At 42.0% G+C, this 25,456-nt stretch overlaps 1 protein-coding gene across 16 annotated transcripts in view; it reads left to right on the top strand.

Moving 5' to 3' along the window:
* Positions 1–19,169, top strand: part of GTDC1 (glycosyltransferase like domain containing 1) — a 184,545-nt gene extending 165,376 nt beyond the window's left edge. For 11 of the 16 annotated variants that reach the window (XM_015634574.3, XM_015634572.3, XM_015634566.3 and 8 more), the window contains one exon: positions 4,629–5,848. In XM_015634574.3, the coding sequence (XP_015490060.1) occupies positions 4,629–4,712 (84 nt within the window). In that variant the 3' untranslated portion in view covers positions 4,713–5,848. Of the gene's footprint in view, positions 1–4,628; positions 5,849–16,766 lie in introns of those variants that run through there. The other 5 variants (XR_001522767.3, XM_015634567.3, XR_001522766.3 and 2 more) reach the window with 3 other exon arrangements.
* Positions 19,170–25,456: the final 6,287 nt, after the last annotated feature.

Here is a 25,456-nt window from a genome sequence, read left to right as displayed (position 1 = left end):
AAGTAGAAATGCTTTAAAAGGAAATTGTGTTTTTCTCTGCTGGTTGGGGATTCTGCTCCACAAGTTGGGAAGTAATCACCTTGGCTTATCTTTTTACATATTGTTGGAATTTTATTACTCAGGATATCTGTAATAATTAGACAGTGCCTAATTAAACAGGCAGTTTATTCCTTCAGATGTCCTCAATGCTGGTGCTGACAAAATTAGTGGCAGAAAGGAGATCAGTGGCAGCAGGGCAGTGGGCTTAGGGATGGGACAGAGGGAACATCCCTGTGAAAATGCACAGACCAAGGCATTAAACTGTAGTAGCATAACTCCACAGAGCAGATTCATGCTGGCAGACTTTTTAAAATGTCCATAATGTAAGCACCTATGAAAACCTTTCCAGATGATGTATTACTCACCCTGAGTATTCACACAGCACTCAGGGCTGGCTCATCTGCATTTCAACCTTGCCTTCTGCCAGTTATTAGCAGAAGATTGAGATGAGAGGGAAGCAAATCTCATTTGTTATCAATTATTTGTTCTGTTCCAGTTTCATGGAGACAAACTCTAGTTCTGGGTGGTTTTGGTTGCCAAAGTAAGCACCAGAATGAAGCAAATAACAGCAACAGGGCATTGGCCAGGGCACACCACAGGACCTGTTAGTGCCCTATCTAGTAGATTTAAAGTTAAAATAAAATAAATAAAATAAAATAGGGCAAAGCATTTGTTTCTGCATTATTTTCTTAAAGTTTACCTTTCAGTTTCCTCACTTGAGTTTCTTAATTTAAAACAGCATGTATAAAGAGTATACAGTGGAAAGGGACAAGAAGAGTTGCCAAAAGCCAGGCATGGAAGGAGCTGACAACTTTAAATAATCTCTCCCAGCCCTCCCAGCTGAATGAGTGCTGGTTGACATGCTGTCAGCTTCAGTTCCTGCAGAAAAATCCTACTCTCACTCATGCTTGTTTAACGGAGAAAAGAATTTGGCCCACTTTCTGACATTCATCTTCTCATTTCCATCACACTACAGAAGCTCACCTGCCTATGAAAAGACACATGGCATGATTTTTTTTCTTTCTGACACCACTGTAGAAGGAAGTCTGCTGAATTCAAAGGGATTAAACTGCTGTAAAATCAAATTAAGATCCCAGTTAGACCGTAGACATCTGAATTGTTTCCAGTCTCAGGATTTGGCTGTATAGGGCAGTACAAACAAAACTTTCTTTTTTTTTTTCTTTTTCTTTCCTTTTCTTTTTTCTCTGATTTGAGATAAAGCAGTATCATGGGTATTTCAGGGGAGTGTGTAGAAGGGAAAACTGCTCCTGGTCCAGCTTTCATATTAAAGCAAAGCTAGGGAAGCAGCAGGAGGCATTCTCAGTGTAAGATGCAAGGCACTGGGCACGTGAGGATGCAGGGGAGCCTGATGCCAGATGTCCCATCAGCCACTCAGCCCTGTTGTTCACAGTTCCTGTACAGGCCATGTGAAATCCAGGGATTGTGCCTCTGCCTTTATCTTTACCCAATCCCCAGCAGAACTCCATGGGAAGTAAATTTTTCCCTAAGCAACCTGGTCTAGGGGAGGATATTCCTGCCCTAGGAATGAGATGGTCTTTAAGGTCCCTCCCAACCCAAACCATTCCATGATTTTACAATGTGTTTATAATGATGTTTAAATACTTTCCTTAATTAGCTCAGGTTTTCCCCACCTTCAGTTAATGTTGAGTGTCTTCTTGTTCTGGATTTGGTCATTTGGAAGCAGGAGCTTCCCATCCATCTTTACTGTACCATCCATTATTTTATAAACATTTTTCAAACATTTACAGTATCCAGTCTCTTCAGTCTCTCCTTCTGAATGTTATTCCATGTTTATATTCTAATCTCTCATCATTCAAGACATTCTGATGCTTGAGAACTGTTTTTGTACTGTGCTTTAGAGAATTCTAGGCCGTGCCATCAGTTTATGTGATGTGTAGTACTCTGATAATTCCCAACCTGTTCCTTATGGAGCCAGTCCTACTGTTTACTTTTTAATGGTGAATGTATATTGAGCAGATGTTTGCTTACAGTGTTCTGTACAGATCTTTTGTCCCGGGCTGATAAAGTTAATTCAGAGCTTTATAGGGTATGCAAATAGTGCAAGTATTTCCATCCATCCTGCAGGCTTTCTGTTCATTAGCAGAGCGTGTTTGCAGAGTTAAAAAAGAAGGAATTGTATTGAATTTCTGCTTTTACCTGGCTAGCATTAGGTTCAGGTCAGAAGGAGGTTAGAAACACAAATGAGAAACTTGTATTTGCCTCTTGAGCTGCTCAGTTTCCAGAGAACGTGATTTAGAATGGTTTCAGAGGTGGTTTAGATCTGCATCTCAGAGTCTGTGGGGGAAGGTTACAGGAACTCTGGAGTGCAGAGCTCTGTGTCCGTGCTCTCCCATCTCTGTTCCAGTGCTTAGGCATGTGATCCTAAGGAAAATAGGTAAAACATACGGATTTTTTTTATGTGAAGGAAAACTTCCGTTTTTATTTGGAACACAGAACCGCAGACTAGTTAACAAAGGTGCCTCTGGAGGTCACCAGCCCAGCCTCTGCTCAAAGCAGGGCCAGTTTCAAAGCAGGATCTAACTTCAAGCTTGAATTAAGTTGCTCAGGATCACCTCCAGGTTAGACTCAAGTCTCCACACTTTCCATTCCCTGTGTTTGGCTGGTACAGTGAAACCCTTCTCTAGCTTAGGAGTTTGCACAGGTGGGATGGGGTGCTGGGCTGTGGGACACAATTTAAGCATTTTGGGTAAACTTTAGGTCTTCAAGTAACTGTGATAGAAGGAGGTCAGCCTGGCTAACATGGATCCTCACTGGAAGAAATGAGCTGGCAGGAAGGGAGTTGGGGTTGCCTAATTTTGGGATCCAGCCATAGAGAAATGGATGTATGTGCAGATGTATATGTGTGAGTGGCCTGCACCTGAACTTCTCTCTGGGCTTGTCTTGCTCTTGGTTCTCTGAGGTAAATAACCAATAGACTCCAGCTCTCTGAAAATCACAGAACCATAGAAATAATTAAGCTGGGAAAGACCCTTACAAGCATTAATCCAACATTTCGTGGTCACCATGTCCCCAGATGTTGGCTGCACTCGCAGTGTAGGACTAAAGCAGTTATGGGGGCAACTCTCAGCATAAACACCAGGATTTGGAACTTTTCATTCTGACAGTATTAGATAGCTTCCAGGGGAGTTTTAGAGAGCAAATGAAAACTGGCAGATGAGCCACAGCCACTTCAAAACAGTAGATGGAGAAATGGGTCAAAGGAAATAGGAAGAAAAGTTGCAAAAAGCGTGAAAACTTTTTTTTTTTTTTCCTTTTCCAGTACAGTTTATTCAAATTACCTTGGGGAAAAAAAGCATGAAACTGTTTTCCCACTGTTATAGTCAGTCAGTGTGTTCTGAGCCATCCTATGCAAGGTACTGCATAGATTTGCATTGAAAATTTGATGTGTTTTTTTTTTAAAGACAGCAAGAATGAGGTAAGTTTTAAAAGACCAATATAAGAAGCTGCAGAACAGACCAGTTTGGTCAGGGAAATACTGCTACTGTGCTGAGGTGTGTTAATAGCTCTGCCTTGGGCCTCACAGTGCACCCAGTTCATGTAAAGCTACAGTCTCTTTTGATGGTGCTTTCCAAAGGTGCTTGGAGTTTGAAAATTGAACTCCAGAAATAATTGCTACAAATTCTTTTCCACCTTGATTCTTCCCCCTTATTCACTTGCAGAGAGAAGGAGCTGGATCACAGAGTAGATCTGACCCAATGCAAATTAACTCTGTAAATCATTCCAGCCTTGCCTGCCAAATCTCAAAGGTTTTGTGTGGAAAATTAGTCTCTAAATCTTAATTTTGTTAAGGTTATTTTTTAAAAAGTGCATAAAATCTACACTAAATCAATACTGTGTGCTTGAACTCCAACTGTCCTGAAAGAGCCAGTCTTAATGGATGAAGACTCCTTATTAAATTCTAAAGGTTAACTCTGAAGTCCAGTGATGGCAGAGTAGATATTAAGTGCTTCAGTTTGAAGAACACTAGAACACAGTAGAAAGAAGTTGATTATTTAATGAAAAATACTGTTCTGCTACTGACATGCTGTTTGTTTTTTATGGGAAGGTACTGCTTTATGTGAAAACTTTTCTTCTTTTGATCTCCACGTATTTAGGAACTGTTGATGGAGTGATAGTGATGAAATTTTATTCCTTGAAAAAATGAATGTCCAGATCTTTGCAGAGTTATCACTCCTCAAAAAAAAAATAAAAAAAAAAAAAAAATTATTCTCTAATAAAGCCAAGGGTGATGATGGAGAACTAGGCCCTGCTCCTGCTGGTGCTGGCTCATGGTTCTTCCATGTCTGAGGGTGAGAGGGGCACATTTGTCCCTGAGGGTTTTCAGTCCTTGATGTGTCCGCTGAAACCACCAATAAAGCAGAGGGAGCAAATAACCTGGGTCTGATGACCAGCTTACCTGTCTTAAAAAAAACCCATTGAATTTTTAAAAAGCACCATATAAGTGTTCTTTGACCAACTGGCTTCCACCCCTCCTGAAATCCTTATTGCATTTTGTGTCCCAGCCTCTAACACGGTTCCGTGTGCTTCTCTCTTGTGCTTCCTCGCAGGGCGAGACGGCCGGGTTTTCTTGGGCAGCGCTCGGCAGTAAATTCAGGTCTCTGCTCGCAGCAGAACCGAGGGAAGATTTGTGACAGATGGGGCTAAGTCACAAACTTGCAGCCTCAGGCAGAATTGTGGAAGTTTCCAGAGTGTGCCCATATTTACCTGATCAGAGAGAAAAGAAAATCTGCAGAGGAAGCCGAGCCTGGCTGCTTGTCATAGCTGACACAGAGCCATCTGCCACAAACCTGTGGCGGCTTCAGATCTCCAATCCCTGCCACCACCCCAGCTCAAATTAAATACAGATTCTTAGAGACGTTATGATGGTTACACATGTCCTCGGCATCACATGCAGGAGACTGTTCAAAAAAAATATGTGGCCTGTTGTGTAACCGCACTCATGTATCCCATATGTGGTGCCACATTGAATTTCCGGTTGAATCTGTTTTTATCCTTTGTACTGGATGACATGGTGCCTGAATTCTTTCTTTTCGCCGACACGATGGCAGCCAAGCTGCAGCTTCAAACGCTCACACTTGGCTGAGTTTCTACCTAGGTTGCCAGGTTATCATTGGAGCCTTATTGTGTCCTCAAAGGGCCACAGGGCCTGAAAGGAGGATCCGAATGCTGCCGGACTAATTGGGCAGCCATCTCCGGGTTGTTGGGAGGCAAAGGGCTGCTTGAGCACTTCTCTCTCTCTCTCTTTTTCTTCTTTTTCTTTTTTTTTTTTTTTTTTTTTTTCTTTTTTTTTTTTTTTTTTTTTTTTTTTTTTTTTTTTATTGCAAATTAATGACTCTCTGGCAAAGGGGTTTTTAAGTGAAGGTATTAATAAGGGGTCTGGCAGGTAATCCCATGATTCGTGGAGTTACATTTGCATTTAATTAATCTTAAAGAAAGCTGAAAGATAAACAGCTGTAATTCAAACTAGCATGGGAAATATGCTACATGGTGCCATCTATCCGATAAAATGAAAGTCGAGACACTTGTTTTATTTCTCTCAAGGATGGAGAACAAACAGATAACAATCAAAATACTTCCAATAAAAACCAGTAGTTTAAATGTAATGGCAGTTCATCAAGAATCTTTGCATCCAGTTGCAAATACAGTCTTTTAAAGATAAATCACTTATGATTCCAGCAGTCAAGCCGCAATATTTGTTGATGTAAAATGTTTTGAAGATGTAGATTGTACAATAAATTTTTAATAAAGTGCCCACTGCAATTTTTAATTAGCATATCTCATTCATGTATAAGTGTGTACATCTATCTGTATGTTTATCACCATGCATATCCTTGTGTCAGAGTCAATGAATGCAATTGTGTCTTTATCTGATGAAGTAGAGTTTGGTTTGCAAGCAATAATAAAACCTTGTGGCAATTCCAGCATTTTGAACTCTGCTCTAGGAAGAAGCAGGAAGAGGACTCTGGGTAAGGTGTTCTGATGTGAAACCTGGTAAGACTTGTCTCTGCTGTCAGGTGTGGTCTCAGCTTCCCTTGGATCAGACAGGGCAGCTCCTCTCCCTGAAAGGGGTGAAAGTCTCCCTCCCCACTAGTGTCTTTGTGACTTTTGACAGGATCAAGAAGCTGAAATGTCATTTTTCAGTGTGAGAGAGAGCATGTGTTATTTGTTGTTGAAATTACCCCATGAAGCAATCAAAAACAACCCAGGGACACCCAGTGGAAAGTGTTTGGTTATTCTCCTTGCGCAGCAGAGTTGTAATTTTGCAGTTATCATCTCTCTGCATGCAGGTTCCTCCTCCTTTCTGCTCAGCTAAAGCCCAGCTTGGTTTTAGGCACTACTTGTGGTTGGGTAGATGTGGTCCTCCCAAGAGTGTAAGTCTGGTGGTCATCAAGAGCCAAGGAACAGGACTGCCTTGCAGTCCTGCCAGAGTGTATCACAGATATTCACCAATGTCATCACACCTTGCACCAGCAAACTGGAATATTTTTTGGCTTTACTGCTGGGGAAACTGAGGCATGGTGCAGTGGAAGCAAACTGCTTCAAGTACGACAGTGAGTCATTCTCCAAACCAATAAAGGGAAATAGGAGACGCTGTAATGCTGCACTCGGGCTTGTGGTGAGCAGACTCAAAACATCAAAGCTGTGTGGTTTGCACTCAAGGGCTCCTGCTGTCCTCAGGGCACACCCTCATCAGCCCCACAGCCAGAGGAGGTCTCACCCAGCTCTTGGTGAGGTGGAGCTCTGCCCTGCTGAACTTACTGACAGTGATACTTCAACCATGGCCAGCTCTGTCTGGTGAGCAAGGTTTCATCTTGGTGGAAAATTTTTCCCTTCTTATGAAGCCTTGCAAGTAACATTCTATAATAGAAACTGTGTGAGGAGTTTAATTGCAGGGTAAGAAATAGCAATGCTGTGTTATCTCCTGATACTTCTTTACATTCTTAGCAAGGATGCACAGCTGCTCTGGAGCAGGGATTCCTGGAAGTGTTCAAGGTTGAATTGGACAGGGTTTGGAGCAGCCTGGACTGGTGGAAGGTGTCCCTTCCCATGGAAGGGATTGGAACTGGGTGAGCTTAAAGGTCCCTTCCAACCCAAACCATTCTGATTTCATGTCCTTACCACATCATAGGATGTGTCAGGGGCCACCCTGGCCTGTTTGAAGTCCTCAGTACAGAGTGATACAGGACTGCCAGGTAGCCAGAGGTGATACTTGCTGGGCTTCCAGGTAGTCAGAGGGGATGTTTCCCCCAGAAAGTGTCTCCTTCAGCACTTCAGACTGAAACAATCTACAGAGTTTTGCCTCTCAGTTTCAGCAGAGGAAACAAGAGTGTCACGCCACGCTGCTTCATTTCAGCCCCTCACTTCAGAAGGTCAGAGGGACAAAGTGGGATCTCGGTCCCGTTGTTGCTGCACACATGAGTAAGCGGTGAATGCAGACACCTAATCCTGTGAGTAGAACAAGAGAATTGAACCTTGACTTACTTTCATATTTATTGATGTTTCACCTGCATTGACACAGCGGCACCAAGGCTGTGAGACAAGTTTCAGTGCAGAGTCAGAGCTGGGTTTTCCCCTGCTCTGTGCCAGCCTCACCAGGCAGTGCCCTTACCAGACAGCTCCTCTTGCATCAGTAACAGGCCAGGCACCTAATCCTACAATCCTTTTGTTTTAGTATTTGAGATCACAGGAAACACAGGTTTATTCCACAGGAGAATTGTCTTTTTCTTTATAATAGAAAGGAAAATCCTAAAACAATTATGGAATTCTGTAGCAAACCGTTTCCAGCATTCTTAGCCCCACTCCGGTGCTGCAGGCACAGCAAGGAGCCGTGGAACCGACCAGCTTCCATCCCTGCTTGCAGCACTGAGACCTCTGCCTCAGCTCAAAGCTGTTCTGAATTAGGTGGTTAGATTTTTTTAATTGCGTTTTTAAAGACCGAGCCAGCAGTTCATTAGAAATCACGGAGCAAATTCTGCTTCTCTATTACACCAATATAAATCTTGAATGAATTTATATCAGGATAACTGGGAGGGTAGAATGTACCTCCCATCTTGTTCCTCAGATTATTAAAAGTTAAAGGGCCTTGAAAATTAAATTCACCTTTCCCTGTTCAAGCTGTTTACTCTGTTTTTTATTCCAGAAAGGACAGTTGAAAATAATTAACCAGCCTCCTTTCTGCTCATAGGCACTTTCAAGTTGGGTTCTCATGTACTAGCCCAAGACTAGTTTGTGTGGAAAAGACCAGAGGGCATTTTCTTTCAAACAAATTGTTTTCATGGGAATAATTTCCCAGAGAATTATATTAAAACCTTTCCACGAGTCCTTGATTTTTGAAAAAAAAAATAAAAAAAATATATATTCCTCATATATATCCTTGATTTGGGGGACTTGGCAATGTATTTGCAGATATAAATGAGCACCTTAATGAAAGTCCTTGAGGATTTTACCTTCTAACAGGCTAACCTTATTTAACCAAAATACTTCTTAGCAAGGCTTCATCTTGCTGGAAAATTTTGCCTCTGAGTTACCAACCCTTGCAAATAAGGTTTTATAATAGAAACACTGATAGAACTTTAATTACAGGGCAATAAATAGCATCGCTGCCTAATCTTCTGATATTTCTTTAGATTCTTAGCGAGGGTTCGCAGCTGTTGCTGGAAACTGGCAGTCAAGGGCTGTAGGGGTTGGAAGTTGTTCCCCCACCCCGCGGGAGGAGGCTGCGGCCGCGACTCCCGGGCAGCGCCGGGGGAAAAGAAGGGAGGGGAATGGGGAGAAACGGGACCTTGGCATCCAATATCCCACCCGCGGAAAAGCTTTTCCCGTCCCGGTGAACGGCCGAGAGGATGGAGGTGTGCAAACCAGGTTAAACGAGGCCAGTGGCGGCTGTAATGGTAAAAATAATAAAAAATAAAAATCGTGATGGTAATAATAATAATGATAATAATAACGCGAGGGGCTTGAGGCGGGGGCGATCGCTGAGGGGCAGCTCCGCGGTGCTCCCGGCGCATCCCGGCGCATCCCGGCGCGCCGCTGCGGGCGGAGCGGAGCGGAGCGCATCTTCCCCGGGAAGCGGGGGACGGACGCGCCGCCCGCCACTTTTTATCATCGACATTATCGATCATAAAAATATTCTTTTGAAAATCAGATTCTTCCGTAGCATTGCTACGCAGAGACAGCAAAGAGAAAGGCTCCCCCCGCTCCCCGCCGTGGCTTTTCCGCGGGTGCGGAGCGGCCGCCCGTGTTGCGCAGCCTTCCCCCAGCCCTGCGCCCGTCCCCGGCTCTCCTACGGTTCCGCCAGTGAAAACACAACCCCAAAAAACACCAAGCGAACAAAAAAATACCCCCAAGCCCCCGAAAGAAATCCCGGGCAAGGAGCGCGGCGCTGGGGAGGGATGGGAGGGATGCGTGCGAGGGGCTTAACCCTTGGAGCTTTGAAGGGAAAACAAGGAAATACGTTGGAAAGGCATGTCTGTAAACAATGATAATTAGCCTTTTCAAAAATCATAACACTGATTAAAATCTCGGATTCATTATTTATTCATCACAGAACCTCTTTGCAGACCTGGGAATAGTGATTAAAACCTAAGTGCTTCTCAATTTTGCACAGCTCGAGAGGAGCCTAAAAAGGGGTTAAAATGGAAAGGAAAGAGGAAACCAAGCAAACAGAATTCTTTTAAGAACCAATACTTTCTTCTTCCCTTCCTGGCAGGAATACTCTTATTCCCCCAAATTTTGGTATTTTGAAAATGTTTCTCATACTAAGTACAAGTGTTAGACTGAATCCAGTTGGTACTAAAATTGCAAACACACTTTCACTCCTAGAAAAGCCAACAGAAAGGAACTTCTTTTAACTCCATAATAGCAGGTTACAGAGTAAATGAACAACTGATGGTCAACTGGCCAATTATGGTATAAATATCCGTTGTTTACAGCGAGGTGTTAAATGAGCCTTTGGAGCACAAAGGATCAGACTGTCTAAGCTACAATTTGTGCTTCATCCCATTATGTCTCCCCGAAAAAGGCCCGTGCCGTTGTAGGTAATGTGCGCACAGAACATATTTCTCTCTGTTGATTTTAGTTTGCTTTAATTCAATACACACTCTTGTTTACTTTTTAAAATTTAAATAAATGTCAGCATTGTATAATTTCTATGTTAACAAAGCAGTGAGCAAAATCCCTTGTATGTTTATAAAATATTATTGTTTAATTCACATAGTTTAGGAATTCCAAATGTTGAGAATAGGAAGGAGGCCAAATACCATCTGTTTATAACTATGATGCATCATCATATGTGTACTTTAAAAAAGAAGAAGGAAAAAAAAAGTTTGGTCAATCATGCCACTGTTCTATCTGTTAGGAATATGGTGAGGATTTAAAATCTCTCTGTGCCATCCGCAGGAAATTTTAGCGTGGTTTAATTCTGAGCAGGGATGTTACAGGAGTTGCTCACGTCTGTGTTCCTGTCAGAAGAGCTGCAGGAAACACTCACGTGCCCCAACCACTGCAGGCACGAATTCAATCACTTTCTCCCAGCCTCAATATTCCCTGCTTCCAGAGACCGAGAAGCAAAACCTGAGAGATTTATTTAAACTCCTTTATAGGTTCTGGGGGGAGAGGGGAGGTGTGGGTGCATCTGGGGCTTCATTTCCAAGCGCTTCGTACGTTCATGTGCCCGTGTTTTTAAGGACAGAAGGAAAGCATGAGGATTTTGTAGCCTGTCTTGCAAAACACAGGCTATAGACTATCATTCAGCTGATTCTGCAAATAGCTTTAAAGAAAAAAAAAAAACAACCCTCTGTCAAATGTTAGTAGTTTTCAGTCCAAGTTAAAATAGGTCCTCGTTAAAAATAATACATTCCATACTACGGAGGGGTACGTAACGTGCATTTTAAAGAGAAGGTAGTCTGCAGGCTTAAAAACAAAGAGAGTGTCTCCAAGTTAAGTAGATAAGAAGATTTTTTTTTCCAAACCCAAGTTAATTAGCTGGTACGTCAAGCCTCATAGATGTCTTCCTACCTTTCAAGGGCTGAAGAATCCCCAGTAAATGTACTTAAACTTCCTAGCGAGGGCCAGTGAGATGAATGCAGAGATTAGGGCGAGTATTACCGTGCCTTCTCAGTGCATCCCAGCTGCAGTTCATCCTACTATTGATAATGATGCTTGGAGTTACTGAGGTGGTTTCTGAAACTCACATATGGGGTCCTTTCCCCAAGGATGAGGAATAATAGCGGCACTCAGGTGGTACGGGGAGGGTAAGCACAGATTTGCAGTTGTCTTTGCCTGGTGCGTGGTGACTTTTCAGTCATGCTGATTTAATAAAGGGAGAGGTATGTTCAGGACAAGGGCTGTAATTCTCTGGTACAGTGTTTGAGTTGTGTTAACAAACAGGAGGGGGAAAAAAAGGAAAAAAAAAAAAAAAAGCACAGGTGAAAGGAAAGAAATGTCTGGGCTTGCTGGAAGCCAGCCCTGGCAGAACAGTGGTGCAGTATGAAACGTTTTGTGGCCAAACTCTCAGCAATTTCTGTAATACCACAATTTAGCATACTGTACACTGCACTGAAATGCCTAGGACTTTGTTTTTGAACTTCTTCCTTTCTACTGTTACACTTAACTTGCAGCATCTTGAATTACTTAGCTACACCCAGATAGAAAGTTACCGTTTCTTTAGCTTTACACACTGCACTGAGCTCTTAGTGCTAAAAACTGTCCATCAGAGTGGAAAAGCCTTTCCAGCCCTTTCCTCTGTATTTCCCAGCCTTTAACATAAACTTCTGGGATGGTTTATGACCTTGAAATACTTTAATATTTTTCATTAGGAAAAGGAAACGCCTTACACACCTCTCTTAAGTAATCTTTTTGGAGCTGGTTCCATCAACAAGGATAATTTGCTACCGTGCCATAAGCTTAATCTGCTAACACTGACATTACAGGAGTGAGAAACAGGACAAAAGGCACCTTCTGTCACTGCAGTTTGCAAAAATATTCATAAATGTAAAATGTATACAATCCCATCTTGAAAAAAAAACCTGGTGCCAGCTCTACACAGCCAGGCATGCATTCCTGCGTATTACTTCCTATTTTCCATGGCTATGTGATCCTGGCTCTCCCAAGCTGAGCTAGCAATCAAGGGGGAGGATTGGCCAGTCATGATGTGCATACCTGTCCACGAGGAGCTCTGTGTGCCCCTCATGCTCGTTTATCACTTTGTTTTTACACACTGGAGTGGTTTTGAGAGGCACTGATAGAGATTGCTAAATACCATGTTCACTGCACGCTTGGTTTTGTGCTGTTCCTGGGCACTTAGGGCTGGTGCAGGGAGATGAGCATTTGGAATCACTCCCCAGCACAGGTGTAAATCCTTTATAGAGAGCTGTGGTTGAGGCTGGATATCCAGGACATCCAGGTGGGTATCCATCGGTCCCTGGGTCCTCTTTCTGTGTCTGAGGTGCCTGTGCTGTGTCAGACTGCAAACAGAACATGCACCAGGCATGAAGCACACGGTGATTCACAAGGAGAGCGTGTTCCCTGCTCATCACACTAACCTCTTACATCCTTTTGGGGTCTGAACACCTTAGCAGAGGTAACTGAGTGCATTGATCATCTCACAAGCTCCTGGGCATTAACATTTAACCATCCTGTAATTTGGTTTTTAAGTGAAAGCAGGGAGATTTATAAACTTAATCAAGCATTCACACAGATTTGAGGACAGCTGACCTCTGCCCTCTAGAGACCCAGGCTCATTTAAGAATCTGCATCTGAGAGAGCCCCTACAGTGGTCATGTTGCAGCCAGTCCTGTCCCCCATGGGCTGCAGAGTGTCACCCTCACTGTCTGCAGCAGGAGCAGTGGTGACAAGGAATTTGCTGCTTTTATTTATCTCCTTCCTCTAGAAGGGTCAATGTTAGCAAACACAGATCCCTTCTGCAAGATAGCAGCTCTCCTGGAGAGAGGCACAGCACAAGTAAAATCTTGGTCAAAATGAGTCAATCTTTCAATTTGTTCGCACATCAGAGAGAAAGAAAAAAAAAATCAGAAAAAAAAGAAAAAAAAAAAAAAGAAAAAAAAAAGGAAGAAAAAGCAAAGCAGGAATGTCAGGTCTTTGTTTTTGGGGCACAATTTTGCAACTTTTGGCATTACCTTACAAAATTCCCAAATCGGGAAAGCCTTTCATGTTGGAGCATTCAGCCAACGGAAGTGCTGCCTCAAACTGTAAAGCATTATCTGTGGATTTCTTTGCACATTCCACGTCCTGCAATTCTTGGGAAAAAAGACTTGGATAGGAGTAGTTTGTCAATGCTATTAATAGATATGTTTAATGCAGAAGTGTGCAATGTGATGAACAGCCTTGGCAGGAACCATATCCAGCCTGATTGTATTGTAGTGCTGTTTGATGCAGCAGTGTGTTTGATCAGTTACAAGTGATGAGTATCATATCACATCAAACAATTTAATACAGTCTCATTGTATGGAATTATGGCTGCTGTCAATCAGCATGTGGCCTACTCCTTACAGATCTGTCTTTGGGAGCTGGAATACAGTGGTAGCTTCATATGCATTAATAAATAAAGTGCTGCTGAAATTCCATACAGACCTGTTGAGATTTTTGTTTCTCTTTCATGGCCTCTTTATTTTTTATTTCATTTCCATGATCTTTTGTCACTCTCTTCTTTCTGAATGCTGTGTGGAGTGAAATCACCTGGTCAACAGGACCCAGGGTGGGGCTGTCATGCTTTGAAGAATGCTTGGAAAACATCTAGCAAAAATGTATATATATGAGAGTTGTGAATTTTGTTTTTCTGTGAATAGCAGCCTGAGTATAAATCCACTGAACTTGTTTTCAGCTGAAGCTTCACAGAGCCTCTTTTCTTGGCTTCCTCAGGGGGAGGAGAGGCTATCTATTAAAAATGCATATGTTTTGTCTTACTGCTTGGCGCACCTCGCTTGATAACCCCCTACTTTGGTTTGGGGATGGCACTCTTTGAACTTAAAGTCTCTTCCTTAGGACTGATATATTCAAGGTGCTGGAGGGGAAGCCTATGTCAGATGAAAGATATGTATGTAAATAACGGTATAGAGGTGGGGTTTAAGGCATCACCCATTTTACTATCAGTTTCAGACATATGCTGCTCTGCTGCTGGCTTGCCTTGCTCCCACTCCCTAACACAGAGGATGGTTTTTAATGAAGTCATACTCTGCTGCCTACAAATATGGGGTCATGCTACACTTGTACAAGAGTGGTGATTTCAGTAATGTTGCTTATTGTGGTCAAAGAGGGCAGAAGATTGCCTTTTTGCATCGTGTGGCTCTGGGGTTTTGGAGCCTGCACAGACAAATTGATTGCATTGCAGTAGGGCCACACATTCAGAGGATGGAGGTGTCACGCTGGAAAGCCAAATTTCAGCAGCTGATTAATCAATGTGATGACTTTAAGTTTTTCCACCTTTTGCTACTGTCTCAGCATAAAAGAAGATTGGTGCTTGAAAGAGAAACCTCAGAAGAAATTTTTGTAGATGCTAAAGGAAGCGGTTCTTGACTTAATAGATTGCACATTTACCTTCTACATCAAAAATTATCCTTGGGGGTAAAACAAGGCCTGGTGAGAGATAGGGACAGGAATAAGGATAGCTGCATTTAAGAGATATTTCTGATTGACTTTGGGGTGGTGACTGAGTCTGAGATCACCTTAGGTTTGGGGAGTACGGCCTGGCTTTCACTGGCACAGCTTTCCCAGCCAAACTGCACTGATGGATGACAAAAAGGGATTGGGAACAGTCAGGGCTGTGTGAATGGTCAGGAGGAAGCTTAGCATTATGTAACTTCAACAACCTGAACTTGGAGGCATCCATATAAAGCAAGCAAATAAAGACCCGGCTTGCTCCTGTAATATCATCCACCTGATAATTCCTGAGCACTGCTCAGCCAGGTATTTCCTCTGCCCAGTAATCCAAGCAAGATAGACAAGACCCCATATGCTCTGTTTTCCATATAGGAATGGGTTGTCCTGTTACACAGATCATTCTGGAATCTTAATTATTTTTATGGATTGTAAACTGGCCACAGTTATACCCTGCTCTTGTGGATGAAGCTGATTAATTCAGAGACAAAGAGCCCCATGGTGTCTGAGAGCCTGGGTGTCATGGTGCAAGGTAATGCAAGATAGCAAGGGCAAAACAATATTTATAAGTGTCTTTATAGCAAAATTGTTTTGCTTCAGAGCTGCTTTGTTATGTGGCTGCTAATGACACTCCAGGATCACACAGCACCTGAAGTGGAGCGTGTCCTACCCTGGTTTATCTCATGTCTGGCATTAATTGGCAATGGCTCCGTCTGAGACCGTGATCCAGTCAAATCCTGTAGGCCACGCAGGTCTGGGTGGTATTTAGATCAGAAAACTCATCCAAGCAAGAGGAGCATTGGTTTGCCACTAATCCACAGGAGAGCAGTACCTCCACAAGGTTATTTGTAGATTATAAGGCCAAGAAAGGACTATTTGGATCATCTGGTGTCACGTGTATAACACAAGCCATATGACTTCCCTCAATTAATTCCTGTTTGAACCAGAAAACCTCATCCTCTACCAGTCTAAAAATTGCTAGCCATGCAGAAGCCACCACAACCTTTGATATTATTAGACACGGTGTTTTCAGAGAGATTTTCTCTCCAACAAAGGGTCAAGAGTGACGCTTTATCTCCTGTGATTATTAGATACTTGTTGCTAGGGCAAGAATGTGAGTCACAGCACTGAGACCGAGGTTCCCAAATACCAATATCTTTCACCTGGGTTTTTCTTGTGGTCCTATCTCCAGCTGAAATCCTTCATTTTTTCCATTTTTCTATGGTTTCTATTGCAAAGGGCAGTTCTTTGGCAGCCACCACAGTGATTTGGTGCACAGAGCAGTGGTCTATTCATAAAGAGTGGTCCCTGCAGTCATTTGGTGGAATCCACTCAAAATCACCAGGAATGGCATTGCTAAAATGATAACAGTACATGTAGTTAAGAGACTTTGATTTGATATTTAAGGGTTTAAATAAAATAAAATAAAATAAAATAAAATAAAATAAAATAAAATAAAATAAAATAAAATAAAATAAAATAAAATAAAATAAAATAAAATAAANAAATAAAATAAAATAAAATAAAATAAAATAAAATAAAATAAAATAAAATAAAATAAAATAAAATAAAACAAAATAAAATAAAGCAATTTCACTAGTGTAGGTTGTGAAACCATTGCTGCTCACTGGAATGAAAGGCACCATATGTGAAACATGTTGCTGATTTCTTATCTCCAGAAAAAATGTTATTAAAGTGTAGAGGGACAGAATGATTTGTTTCTGCTGTAGGGGCAGTGTTTCATGGGTTTAGAGAATGAGTGTGGGTCCCATTCCCTCACTATATGCAATCTAAATGAGCACTGCTGAACTAAAATGTCAGAATTTAGTTATAAGGAGGAAAGTTTTTTAAAAATCCCATAGAACATTAATTTTTGCAGGCATTCACCCTCAGCTGTACCATGCACACATCTCCCATCTCCAGTGCACAGCTTATGGAGTCGTGAGAGAAATATTTCTCAAATAGTGAAATGTGCTTTCGAGCTAAGGAGATGGCCACATCTCCCCCATGATAATAATAATAAAAAGCCTCACAGACCAGCAAAACTCAGTCCCTCCTTTCCTTTCTTGCAGGGTGGAAGGAGCAGAATTCCCAGCGAATGTTCGTTGTGGGGACAGTGAGCTGTGAGACAAGAGGGCTCTTCCTCCCACAGGGTGTCCCGGGCATCCAGCACACAAATGACCCCACCCTGGGCAAAGTGGGGGACCCCAGGCATGGTCCCCCAGGGACACAGCCTGCCCCTGCTCATAGGATGCTCAGGAAACAGCTTGCTTCGAGCAAATGCTGCCCAATCCCCAGTGTGGGTGTCCAACACGAGATCTCCAAGCATCTCACCAAGAGGATGCTCTGACAGGGCTTTCCCAACATAAATGGTTCCATGTGATTCTCCATCTTCCCTTTCCTACCCTCCCACCTCCAGTGCAGGACCCCCAACGAGTTAAAAGTGTAAGAGCTGCTCGGAAAGAGGACAGCTAATAAATGATATCGAAATCCCAGTCCCAGATTTTCTGTTTCCAACATGCTGCGCAACTAACACTGTGACACTTTGGCAAGATGATGGAGAAAAATCCCGTGCCAGCTGACTGATGAGCACCCATCTTTTTTAATTAATTGGGTTGAAAAATGTCTTGTGTCAGTTTGAATGTAGGGGCTCTTTCAGCTGCGTTTTTCTGGATACTTTTATAGATATATCTAACTGCAGATTTGAGAGCCCAGCATGAGGCCTCATAAATGATAAAAATATGTATATATTAGAATTATACACACACAGACACACATGCACATATTGGATAAATTGATACTTAAACATATATGTGTGTATATAATGTTCTGTTCTCTGTTCTGAGGGATATTTATAAATAGATTTTATATATATCTATCGCTATTATTCACAGCTCTATGTGCATGTAAAATCTGTTTGGCTTTTTTTTCCTTGATATGCTTTTTAATTTTTAGCAGAGTAATATATCTGATTTCTCTTTAAATTAAATGAATTTATTTGTCTCCCTTCCCTTAATGGAATCAGTTTTGATATACTCTTTGTTCATGCTGTTACAGGCTTCAGTCTAAGGGCTCTTTGTATTAACTTTTTAAAGTTACATTACAAAGAGGTTTTAAGATTTCCCAACAGGCTTTTATTTAACCAGGGCTTTTGATCTCAAACCTGCTGGGGCCTAGTGAAATCCTTACCAATTCTCCAGTAACTCCTCACTATTGGAATTTGAAAAGACCCACCTGAAGGATTTAACTCGCTGTATGGCTTCAGCCATCCTTTAGATGCTTCTATTCATGCAGACAGCGAGGGGGTCGAGGGCACCCTTTGTGATCCTCCAAGTAGCCTAAGGTGCCCTTTGCATAAGTTGTACTCCTGAGGAAATAAAAATCAGGAGGACACAAACCTATATACCTTACTTCCTGCTATCTTTACTTAAAGGAGGAGCACAGGGGGTCTGCTTAACATCCTTTGCTACCTAAATACCTTTTGGACATGGGAACTCAATAAAGGAACTTTCATTGCATCCATTACCCTACTGCGGTGCATAGCAAATTAGATTTAAAAGGGTACTTTTTCCCTTACAGCTATTTCTATCATTTTCTTTAAAATTTCAATTTAGTGTCTAGTGACAGAATATTCTGTAATGTACATTAGAACTATATAACACCAATTATGCTAACTGTGAACATTATTTCAAAAGAATTAGTTATATTAAGTTATAGATAAACCGTTGGGAAAAAAAGGTCAGGTTAGGGGGAAAAAAAAAAAAAAAAGGAGCTATGTGATAATGTTTTAAAGGAGCAACATGAAGTGAATGCTCTTTTCATTTTTTAATCCTTTCATTTTGCATAACCCACACTGAAATTTTGCTACTGGCTTGGTCTTGGTTGTTTAGGCAGGGGGGTGGCGTGTCACTGTGTTAGTTTACAGCTACAAATCGTGGTGTAAAACCTACAGCTGGGTCTTGTGGTTGTGGAGAAACATCATTTCCTCCGTTTGGGGGGAAATGGAATTGCAGAAATCCATGAAAAGCCTTTTGGCAGACACTGATGACCAGTACACAGGAAAAAAAAATAGAAAAAAGGAAAAAATGCTGGCAGACCAAGCTTGAAAGAATATAATAACTAAGCACATTCTTGTCACAGTTTTGGTTGTCTGTTTTCTTTCTCATGACTGTACCACACATGATATGTCTGTTACCTGCATTTTGGGTTAGCTTTCTCAGATTAATTCCTTTTCTATTTCAGCCCCATGTTAAAATAAAACCACTCTACAGAGTGCAAGAGAATCCAAATGTACCTTCTGTTTTCATGACTCTTATTTTCATTTGTCTATTTCCTATTGGTTTGTGGGTTGGAAGAGTTTTGAGTTTCAAGACGTTATATATTTGTGCTCCTTCTTTGTGTGCAGTTGATCTGGATGTGCATTGCATTGGAGATGTTTCTGTGGAGATGAATAAAATAAAAATTCTCCATTTTGATCCTTATTTTTCCCTGCCTTAGAACTGGTTCAAGACTTTTGCTGGAACTGTGTGTGGTTTGGTTATTTCAATTTGTAGGGATTCCTGGCAAATCATTTGTGTTTGTTTGACGTCCTGTGGGATCAAACTGCCATGAATTTTGAATGATCTAAAAACTGTGTAGTTTACTTCGGCTAAAACCGCCTTCCACATGAAAACATAAATCAGCACAGTTGAAATCTAGTCAAGGTCTTTTTTTTTTTTTTTTTTAACACTTGGGATTTGCCTCAGCTCCAGCTTGAGCTGAAGCATTGCTGTGCTGGTCCCTTGCCTCCAGAAGAAGATCTGGAGCCCATTGCCACGAGTCAAGTGCCAGATTTCTGAGCAGGGGACAGTCCTGACTGTCCATCACAAGTGATGGCTCCTTGGGCAGACCATGAAATGTGCCCTGCCTGGGCTTGCACCTTCTGCAGGCTTGCTCAGGGGGGGTTTCCTGGTTTGGAGCCTTCTCACACTGGTCTAGAGTTCAATGACTTCACAAAACAAAATCAGACTCCAAGTCAATGAGAGAATCACAGAATGATTTAGGTTGGAAAAGATCTCCAAGATCACCAAGTCCAATTTAGACTTTTGTTCAGGACTCTTTTAACTTTCAGCCGCAGCTCCAAGTGGAGTTACAGTAGGAGCTTTCACTTTTTCTCCAGCAGTGAAGTGAAATTGGAAGCAGATGTGAACGCTGGCATTGTCTCTGGGGGACAGATGATGTTATTTCACCAGCTTGACATCTGTTGAGACTTGATTAAACCCAAAGCGTGCTGGGCTGGTCCTGTTCTCTAGATCCTCTGAAAAGGGATTTGTCCCACCAAGTGTATTTGGAGATACAAGCCTCCCTTACAAACCTGGAAGCCTCTGAGCCGGGACTTCAAATTTGACTTTTTTTCATGTTCAGAAGATGCAAACCACAATGGAAAGGTTTATATCTTTGTGGCACGGATGTGAGGCTTTAATATGAGCCCATCTCTATAGAACAGTGGGAAAGAAAATTGAGAGAGGAAGACAGAACTTTTGATTGGCAAAGCCTGATGATACTTTTGAATACTTGTCCATGTGTGCCCACAGGAAAACACCCTGATCCAAGACCTTTATTCTTAAAAACTTCCTGACAACTTTCCTGGGCAATGTCATCCTTTCCCACCCCAAAAAGAGAGAAGCTGTGTTCCTCAAGCACATCTTTTCCACTGTTCTGTACACACAGCTCTGTGTCTTGGAGGGGTATAGAAATCCCTAATTTCCATGTGGATGGCGAGGGATGCCTTTGTGGAGGGAGCAGCACCGGATGCTGCCCAGATGCCTGAATAGCCCCCAAGAAACCAAAGCATCCCAAGTTTTATTCTACCAGCTCCCCCTGTGACCTTTGGTAAGCAACTTAACCTGTTGTCCTCAGGATCCCCAGTAAAATGGGAGACCTTAATACTTATCTGGTGGGATAACAGTGCTTAATACTTACCTAATTGGATGACAATACTTACCTACATACCTCACAGGGGTGTTGTGAGGATTAATTAGCTAATGTTTGTAAAGTGCTTTGGAGATGGAAAGCGGTATATAGTAGTGCTAAGCACTGTTACTCCGTGTCAGCTCCGAGACCTTAAAATGGCTAAGGCTGCAATAAGAGTTTTTATATGTTTTAAAATAAGCCAATTTTGCAAGGCATCCGGATGCTGGGATTATTTTTAGGCAGAGATTTCTAAGAAAGTTGGGAAACAGAAGGGTATAATTATATGACCTGAAACCTTTTGTTGTTTCTTTTAGTTGACCAGCTAAACAATCTTAGGTGTTGTTTGATGAATTGTAAAAACTGCATGTTTTTACATTAAGACATATCAGTGTTTACTCTTGCTGATCAAACACTGTTCGTTGAAATTAATATCTTTGCTACAATTTGGACAAACAAATATATTAAATAAGCCAGAGGAAGTATTTATTCCTGTGTTCTTTCTTTCTGTATTTCTTTCTGTAAGCAGCTTTTTTTATCAGTGTAATTCTGCTCTTGTTCCCATTAGAGTAACTGAAAGGTAACACCGCTGCAGTAAATGGAATTACACCAGATACAAAAGCATTATGTGAGAGCAAAATTATATTTATATGTGGTCTGAAATGCAACCTGACTCTTGGTTTTAAAGAAAAATCAAACCAACCATTCCTAGAAATATATATAAATGCAACTTTAACAGAAATTGTCAAGCTCTTTGTTGAATCCTGCTTGTTTCATGGCAACTCCTAAACAGATTTTGCTAAAGGAAGGTCTGGTTTAGCATAGACCATATTTTCCCTTTCGTGGGAAGAAACTTTGCAGGATTTTTGCCTTTAAATATTTTATTTGGTTCCTAATGTGGGCTCTCAATCCAAGAAAGCAACTTTATAGTTATCAAAGCACCCATTTGTATATTTTTTTTGCTAGAGCATTTCTTCAGATCTTTTCCTCCCCAGTGTTAAAGAGAATTCCCACAAATTCCTAAAATCTGTTAAAATACAGAACAGAGTGCTCACATTGGTTTGTTGTATGTTGGCTGTCCCTGGTAAAGAGCCTGTGCATTTTCACCCTGGGTATGCAGAAGAAATTTGATCTACTGCTGGGCAAAGCACCAGGATTTGGTTGGCTCTAGGACCAATTCTTACATTTCTGCATCGGGCAAACATAAGAATGGATAACACTTGAAATAAAACCTACCCCAAAGCCTTTGGTGTGGATATCAGGTTATTTGAAAATGTAATAGAGACCATTCACCATAACCAAGGGTGAGTCAAGGAAAATGGCACCAAAGATCTCAGATCAGCCAAGAGGAAAACTCAGCCCAACTCTGAGCACGTTGTTGGTGTCCCAGCTGCCAGAACAACCAAGAGGAAAACTCAGCCCAACTCTGAGCACGTTGTTGGTGTCCCAGCTGCCAGAACAACCAAGGAGGCTTTGGGGGAAGTGGGCCAGGAAGCCAGGTGTAGTTTTGGGAGGGATATCTCCCTGATCAACTGGTGTTTGGCCCTTCAGCTGCAGTGAGAGCCTAGGGTGAGCCCACAGGTGCCAAATCCAGCTTTGGACCACAGAAGAAATGAAGAATGGCTGATGCTGCCACTGTCGAGCTCATCAAGCTAATGTTTATATGATATATGCATGTGAATATAATAGCTGTGGAGCACTCTGCACTTGGTATTCCTGAGGAAGAGCTGAGGGGATGAAGGGACTTAGTGTTTGGGGAGAATTATCTGTACCTACGCAGCAGAATTTGCAGACTTGGAAGCTGGGAAATTTGGTTGAAGTACAGGACTTTGCTAACCCCTCTGTGCCCATGATTAGCATTTCCCACAACAGGAACTGTTGCCAAAACAGAGAGGATTGCCATAGCCAGTGCCTGGAGCTAAGAAGGTGAAATGCAGACTGGGAGAAAAGCTGGGGAAAGAGGGGGTTGCAATAGGGCATCAAACAATGGAGAAAAAAGTAAAAATCTGAAATTCTGACTCTGCTCTCAATGACCTTGGGCAAATCATAAAATGGGATAAAAGCCCATTTCTACTGCATTTTAGGAATTATTAGAGATAGTGCAGTGCCCAGGTGCCACCATGATGGAGGCAAACAGGCAAGCAGCTCCCAGTGGGACTGCTCTCTGCATCATGCTGTGGGAGAGCACCCCTGTTATCTCTTTTTGCCTCAGGAGACCTAAAGAAGATGCAGAGGTGGATAGTTTTGCATACCTGGATTTAATCTTCTCTCTCCTGCCTTACCCAAATCAGCTCCATCTGCTGGTGTAGTACATATTTCCAGCCTATTTACCAGTCTGGCAGCACTCCTTTGAAAAAGAGATGTTCTGGGTGGAAAGCACAACCCAAAGTCCACCTTCCTGAGCAGACTGTGCTTGCTGCACCAGCAATGAATGATGTGTATATCAGCCAGTAACACCTGAAATTGCTTCAGTGAAGTCTACCAGAACTTGTATGCAGAAGGTTTCTTTCCTACTCTAATAAGTGCTTAATAAATAAAAATTTATATTAAAAAATTATAATAGTAGCAGTCATACAAAAAAGTGCAACTGAACACAAGACCTTCACACAATACCTGATCACTGAGGCTGCCTCTGGCAGTCAAAGAATCATAAAATCATAAAATTATAGAATGGTTTGGGTTGGAAGGGACCTTAGAGATCATCTGGTTCCAACACCCACAGGCACATCTGGGCTGTGATTCATTCTATATTAAAAAAACCTCGGTGGTCCCTTCCTCACCTTTGGCCAAGTATTCACACTCTTCCCTGGGAGCAGCACTGATATTCCATGGTGCATGACCACCCTGGGGAGCCAAACTCCCAGCCAAACCTGGGAAATGAATCTCCAAATGGTCCCTGGAGGTGTTAGCCACAGCCTAGAGAAAGGATGTAGGGTGTGGGATAAGGAATATTGGGAAAGGTAGAGGCATAGCAGCCCCGGAGGAATCCGGATAAGACACCAAGAAAACACCCAAACAAAATACATTACTGCTTTCAATCATTGCTGGTGCTGTAGGTGGTCAGATACAAAAGATTAAAAAAGAGGACAAGAAAGGGCTGTCTTAAGTTAAGCATTTAGTCAGAGATGGCCTAAATCAAGCAAAGGACAGGATGTGCAGGATGCTGAAGTCTGGGGCAGACCGGAACCCTCTTGTTTCTGCCTCAGCCTCATCTTCATCACTGCAATGAAAAGTATTTGTGCTCTGCTCAGCGTGTGTGGATTTCTGCAGCCCTCAATGGGATTGTGGGGAGAATCAAAGTGAAGAGTCCTCTTTAGGTCCTCAAGAAATAGAGCTTTCTGCTGGTTAACCATTACTTTGCATTTTCCCTTCCTTACAAAACGACTGAGGTTAAACATTAAACGCCTGCAGTGAAGGACACCTGTATTTGCTGGTCCCATTATGCAGCTCTACTGAAAAGGCTTTACAGCTGTCTAAATTAGCATAATTAAATCCACATCAATTAAAAAACCTCCATCATCTCTTTCCCCTTCAGATGCAGATAGTCGCATTTGTCTAAGGTGCTAAGTGACAAAGGAACTTTTTAACAGTGGAAGCCCGGGCTGAAAGGAAGAGTAATACGGGTTGTATATTGGCCCAAGGTTCACCTTAACACCAGTGGAAGTGATTAGTGGGTGCTGCTCTGCCGAAAGAGGTAGAGCTGCCTTTTGCATGACAATGATGCCAGGACCCAGAGCCAGGCATTAGAGATGTGCATTTTACAACAGGCTTTGCCTTCTATTGCTCCTTTATACCCCATTAATGGGGGGAAACAAAGCCTGGCATGATTTGGCCAATTTCCCCCACCCTACTTTCTTCTCTTTTTTTGTTTTTTTGGGGTTTTGGTTTTTTGGGTTTTTTGTTTTTTTTTTTTTTATTTTTTTTTTGGTTGTTTTGTTTTAGGTTTTTGTGTTGTTGTGTGTGGGGAAGCCCCAGTGACCCCAGGATAGCAGCAAGGCTGCGCTGTGTGATGCGAGCGAAGAGAATTCCTCCAGATGAAAACTGACATGGGGTTCAGGGGTTAATTTCTGGAACAGGCACATTTGCATACAAATGAAAAATGATGGAATTTCTGTTCTCCTAAATTTTCAATGTCATCAGCATCAAACAGCAGTCAGTGCTCCCTTGCTGTTTGAAGAATATTCATTACTTCAGAAGAAGGGGCACCTTGTTTGGTATTAATCTCCTCTTCAGGTCAATGACTTAATTTGCTAAACTCCATCTGAAGTGCCACTCACTTTTTGATTTCTCTGCTATTCTTTGTGATTTTTCATAACATGTTCTTAATACTTTTTCTTATTTATAAGGGGATGCAGCAAATGCAAGCAGGAGGAAGGACTGCCTTCATTTATTTATTTATTATCACCCCAAGAACTCAGCACCCATCTGTGTCATTTGTAGCATTTTTTGGTGTCTGCTTGCCTTAAAATTCATGGGGGTTTTGGCAAAAAGAAAATAGCTTGTGGACTCAAATGGGAAAACATTTTCTGTTCAAAACTGACATTTAAATGGACATCTGGTGCCTTGTGCAGCAAGGTTATGGGGTGTCATGCCTCTAACAAAAGGTAACAAGCGACTAAGTGATTAATCCCCCAAAGAAAATCATAATATTCTTTTAGTTCCTGCCTCTGGAAATTCTCATCTGAAACTGCAGTGGCTGAGGATGTACTCGAGGAAACTTTTGTGCTAGCTCTTATTTCCCCATTGTCCTCTCCGTGTCTGCCAGGGGCCTGAGGAAGGATCCCATTTCCCTCCGTTTTTGCCCTTCATGGTT

This window comes from Parus major, chromosome 7, assembly GCF_001522545.3.
Source record: "Parus major isolate Abel chromosome 7, Parus_major1.1, whole genome shotgun sequence".
Classification (NCBI taxonomy): Eukaryota; Metazoa; Chordata; class Aves; order Passeriformes; family Paridae; genus Parus; species Parus major.
Note: the sequence above shows the minus strand (reverse complement) of the source record. Positions and strands in the feature narration are given on the sequence as shown.